The sequence below is a fragment of the Dermacentor variabilis genome, chromosome 1, assembly GCF_050947875.1.
Source record: "Dermacentor variabilis isolate Ectoservices chromosome 1, ASM5094787v1, whole genome shotgun sequence".
NCBI classification, from domain to species: Eukaryota; Metazoa; Arthropoda; class Arachnida; order Ixodida; family Ixodidae; genus Dermacentor; species Dermacentor variabilis.
The window spans coordinates 214,506,273-214,511,797 of record NC_134568.1 but is presented as its reverse complement, the minus strand read 5'-3'; the positions used below and the strand labels follow the sequence as shown (position 1 = coordinate 214,511,797).

The 5,525-nt window shown below is 45.4% G+C and overlaps 1 protein-coding gene across 1 annotated transcript; it reads right to left on the bottom strand.

Annotated features, from left to right (window-relative positions):
- Nucleotides 1-2,193: 2,193 nt before the first annotated feature.
- On the bottom strand, nucleotides 2,194-2,853 carry LOC142572913 (uncharacterized). Its single transcript, XM_075682366.1, has 2 exons — nucleotides 2,731-2,853; nucleotides 2,194-2,626 (listed from the first exon to the last, which is right to left on the bottom strand). The coding sequence occupies exons 1-2, from the start codon at nucleotides 2,758-2,760 to the stop codon at nucleotides 2,330-2,332; spliced, it is 327 nt and encodes a 108-aa protein (XP_075538481.1). The 5' UTR covers nucleotides 2,761-2,853; the 3' UTR covers nucleotides 2,194-2,329.
- Nucleotides 2,854-5,525: the final 2,672 nt, after the last annotated feature.

Sequence of the window (5,525 nt, the reverse complement as noted above, 5' to 3'; positions counted from 1 at the left end):
GATGAATAAGGTGAATGGTGCGGTTGATGAATGCGGCCAAAGGTGGTTCCCATCCTCAAATTAGGCGAAAACAAAAATGCAGGAGATGGAATCGACGTCGCATATCATGCACTTGATTTATGGCGTGTATCACGAAACAAAGATTCGCGTTACTTCAATACCGTTGCGATGATGTTATCAACCAAAGCGCTGATTGCGTGAGTTCTCGTGAAGAAATTACCAGGCTTCGTTGTCTTCGTGATTAACTTCAATGAATCAATGCGAGCAGCAATGTGAGCCCCGACTTGAGGATGCGTCCATCAAATGTGATGTGCAATCTTCATGGATAACTGAACACTCATGTATATCGTCCCACTCTTTGGGAAATAATAGGTCGAAACTGATGTCCTGTAAATTCATTTCAAATGAAAGTCTTGCAGTCTCGCCGGGTACAATTCGGAATTTGGAAAATATAGCGTCAACTAATTAAGAGGTTGTCTAGAGTTCATATTTAATTAATTGAATATGTGTTTCAGTTTCTCGTGCTAGTAATGTCCGCCATTTTGAATAATCCAACACTAGGAGAAGAATTGTGCTGTCTACCACCGGCTATGTTTTAAAGAATCCGTAAAGCTATACATTCGTAAACATACACTACTTACGGTCAACGCCGAATTCTGCCTGCTGCGATGCTGTACACACATGCAAGAACACCGGCTGTATTTCGAAGTGTTTTTTTGCGCATTTCATCTTGCACTTGTGCTCCCAGATTTACCTTCACGCCAACCAACCACAAAATTCAGAACGCGAACGCACGCATATAGAAAGGCAACGAAGCTGCTGTCCGCTGCCCCTACGAGCCAAGCGCCATTTGCAGACTTGGGGACAGGGTGTTTACAATAGAGCACAGCTTCCACCTCGAGGCATCATTTGCTTTTGGGAATCGCAACATTCAAAAGAGATTCACATGGGTCGCGAAGAAAGCGGTCCAGTAATAAATGTCACCGGCATCAACCAGGAGGGTGGTTGGTGCTTTCATTAAAGCATGACTCAGGCGCAATGAGACAGTGTCAATGAATAGACATGCTTTAATTAAAAGAATGCAATGTTTGTTTCGGTCAAACAAAATTCTTATCGTAACAAATTTTCTTAAGAGTGGTGCTTACTTTATTACATATAAAATGTATCTATTCTTCAGTGTTTCCTGGAAAAAAAGCGTTCACGTTGTATGAGTAGCAATGTTGTGCATTCATGCATGTGGTGTCCGCAAAGGCACGCTCCCAAACTTGGTCTACCACAATATGGCTCCTCGCATGTTTTCGTGTTTTGGTCCGCCCTGTGTTCTCTGAATTCTGGTGGTGCCAGTTTGCCAATTGAGAAGTGCAATATTTGCGCTGGTGTTTGCGAGGTTGGTTTCATTGCCGTCAACGCGTTCAGTTAAAACTACTGCGTTGTGAAGACCGCACAAGTGCCCAATTTAGCTTCCATCGTGTGGCTGTGGTGGCTGACGGGCTGAACGCCCTTCGGGAAGATACACCCAGACCCAAACACCGAATGCTTTCGTCGTGACGGAAAGAAGCGGTGCTTTGTTGCATATAGGATGCGATATAGCATGCGGCACCCGAACGGTCGGTGTTTCGCTGCATCGCTTTAACTGCTAAACAGCTGATCTCTAGTTCAACCGCTCATCAAATAGTGTGCGCAGCTAGCACTGCCTATAGTGGAGAGCCTAATCACGTCGAGGTGTGGGACATAATAAATGTACTGCATTGACAGCAGGCCTATATGGCGCTATTCACTACAGAAAGTGATGTAACTTTTCCTTACATTCTACTTTCTTTTTCTTTTTTTTTGCGTTTTCCCGACGCCGAATGCCCCATTCTTAACGAGCCATAAACGTGCGAACACCGCACATCCTTCTCGGAAACTTCGCACTTGTGGGCTTTGACGCTTGACAAGCGCACGATTTCTTGTTGGACCCCATGTATGTTCAGTTGTTGCAATTGCGTTCCATGCAATGTAAATTACCCATTTGATGTCGCATGGAATGGCGCGAATATATATATATATATATATATATATATATATATACATATATATATATATATATATGCTGCCCATAAACACACGAAAATAGTAAAACTACGAAATCGAACATGGAAAAGGAATACAAGATAGTGGAAGGTATAAGGCTATATTTATCGAAATCATCGTCAAAAAAGTACAAATTTCAATATTCCCTAAAATAAACCAGCTATTATAGCACAACATACACACAAAATGCCTAATTTGGCCACAAACGAAGCGTAGCGGACCACACATGGGTGTGTACCACCCAAGTGTCTGAAGATCAATCTCTACTCATGTGGCCTTCCTCGCCACACCTGAGGCATCCTCGTTGTCCTCCACTGTCAGCAGTGGCACAATCCCGGCTCATGTGCCCTTCTTGGTTGCACTTGACGTAGGTTCGGCCGGTGGTGCTTCTCGCTGATCTGCCACGCTCCCAGTGGTCGACGCCCCCGCAGGTGGAAGTGAGCACCCCCTTCTGTGGGGTTGCCTCACCCCAGCAGTCCGCTACAGCCGCCAAGGCGCCTCCGTGTTGAAGGTTTTCGTTCCAGGTAGATCCCATGGGCGGCCCAACCTGCGCCTTTATAGACGCCATTGTCAGAGCAGCCATATACGCAGCACTCGAGCAGGAGGCAGCAGAAATTGTGATGGTAACGCAGGCCCATCTGTTGTCTGAGTACTTACCACAAGGCCGCCTGGAGGTTGCTGCTTCATTACCACTTTGGCTCCGCGTCCACAGCCTAGCCTAAAGAAAGCGGCCGTGAAACTGCTCGGGACTTCAGCCGAGATCAGACGCTCTTGACAACAGTCTTCTTCTTCTTCTTCTTTCCCTACTTGCGAACGCCACTTGCTTCTATGACTGCTCTGGTTTCTGCTACAAGGATTGCAAAAATAACCTCTAGATCGAGTTGTGGAGTTTTATGGGCTTTCGGTGGCCATTTTCGGTGTTGAAGTTTCTGAAGCTGATGGTGTACACTATCGGGGGATCGTATGTGGCGTCTAAAAGAAATATATATACTTCGATTTTTTTATACTTTGCTCGTCCGCTTACTTTTAGAAAGCAACAGAAGTGGTGAGTTACTGCTGAAGGTCATGGGTTCGTGTTGCCGCGGATAATTTACAAGGAAATTCGTCAATTACTCAATCTTCCTCAGCCGAAATTTAGTTACTCGTCGCATCAAATTCTTGACTTTCCTGAGCAACGACGAAGAAGAAGAAACCTGAGACGAGCGGGAGCTGCAATTGCGTGAAAAATAGAAAGAAAAGTAGTCCGTGCACGATGTAGAAGCAAAGCACGACGCAAAAATATCTCAGCACAAGGCACGTGCTGAGCACGAGGCACAGCGGTTGATGAATGCGGCCAAAGGTGGTTCGCATCCTCAAATTAGGCGAAAACAAAAATGCAGCAGACGGAATCGACGTCGCATATCATCCACTTAATTTATGGCGTGTATCAAGAAACAAAGATGTGCGTTAGTTCAATACTGTTGTGATGATGTTATCAACCAAAGCGCTGAATGCGTGATTTCTCGTGAAGAAATTGCCAGGTTTCGTTGTCTCTCTGATTCACTTTGATGAATTAATGCGAGCAACAATTTTAGCCCCAACTTGTGGATGCGTTCGTAAAGGGTAATGTGCCATCTACAGTAGGAGCCCCGATAATTGTATAAAGCGTCGGGAGAACTCCAGCTCCACATGAATTCCGCGAAATCACTCGAGAATGTTAAGAGCCAGCGACTCATACTGAAGAAACATGCAGCATGCATGCAGCAACACGCGCATGGTGTGCGCAGCGCAATCTATTTGCGACAAAAACATGCGAGACGCCCGCGGTTACCAAGCACCATATAGAGTTTCTCACTTTAACACCTAGAGGGAAACCTGGCGCCACCGTCTATGTTCCTAAGGAGCGCTGTGCGTCAATGACGGTATGTGTGTCTGCGAGGCTTGTGTTGGCTGGTGTTGTAAGAGGCTTCGTGTAAAACGTGGATATGGCTACACAAATAACGCGTTCCTAAAGTAAGATCTTCACAAAATGTTTTCATTCACGCATATTACATCTTCCAGTGAAGATCAGTCACCTACAATGCATAACCAAGCGAAGAAAAGCAAGAACAGACGACAAACTGTTCCAATGCGAGCACGAATCTTTTCGTCTGTCCTCCAAATTTAGCCACCCACTGATACTTTCTTACGTTTCATATAATTGTACATGCAATAAGAAGTTCTCATAGTTAAACAAAGCTTGTTTTTGTGTAATAGTAAAGCAAACACAGCTTTTTAGGTGCTGTTTTAGTAGAAAATGAATCATTGTGACAGATGGAACGGTGCTTGCCAGGCGCGCGTCTTCACGGTGTCTTGGCTCTCCGAGAACGATGCCAATCCGAAGTCACAATATATCGGCATTCCCATGCATACCACAGCGAAGCAGCGCCAGATTTCCCTCTAGGTAATATAGTGAGAAACTCTATGCCAAGCACCCCTCGATGAGACCCTTATATGATCCGCTTCACAGGCAGTCCACCTTATCAGATTCACGCGACTCATACAGGGAAATCAAATAAATCCTTTTGATCCAATAAATAACAGCACCTCGATCAATTCATGCATACCGTTCGACTGTGCACGACTGGAGGCGCTGTGGATACGGCGCACAAGATGAACTTGACAAAAAAAAGAAGTACCGTCGGCCAGGGGCGTAGCTAGGGGGGTGGGGCTTAATGGCCTTGAGCCCCCTCCCCCCACTCTCCGCCCGAAATTTTTTGGGGCTGTCATGCACCGCCGACCAAAACAACCCCCCGGCGCCAGAAATCATTCTGGATTTTGTCTAGAATGGATTTTTCATGCTCCAAAAGCCATTTCGGTGCGAAGATTGTGAACTCGGGCTGGATTTTGTGGCAACGCCCATGCACCTGGAGTCACACAACGCAAAAAGCCCCATTTGAGCGCAAAGTTTTAAGGGCGTTTTGACGGCGAGCGGGCTCGTCACGGCATCTCGCGGAGGGCGCGGAATATACGGATCGCATGGATTTCAATCCCGCAACTTTATAGGTATAAATATCCCAGAAACTTTTGATGCGAAAGGTGCATTGACACTCACATGCTTTAGATTTTTAATTCCAGAACTTTGTGAGTTTAATTTTCTTGTAAACATTTGACGCCAAAGGTGCTTTGACTTTTCTAAAGTCGTACATCGGAGCATAGAACGAGACAAATCAACGAACCAAATCAACACACTATCAAACAAGTTGACAAAGCACGCAACGAGGTTCGATGAGATAAAGCGTTGTGGTGGTTCATTTGTGCCGTCATGTCGCAGAAAAGAATATAATTTTTTTTTCACCTGCGCCAGAGCATCCATGTTAAGACACCAAAGCCAGCAAATGTACATTCTTTCTTATTTATTTTTTCTACTTTGACTTTTATTCGCGAGGGTACATTGAGCCTCTTCAATTTTCTTGTTCTGCCAGAGCCAGCCA

Coding starts and splice junctions, on each gene's coding strand:
- LOC142572913 (XM_075682366.1), bottom strand. CDS start 2,760: ATGAAGCAGCAACCTCCAGGCGGCCTTGTG. Junction 2,627..2,730: donor AACCTCCAGGCGGCCTTGTG/GTAAGTACTCAG, acceptor GCGTCTATAAAG/GCGCAGGTTGGGCCGCCCAT.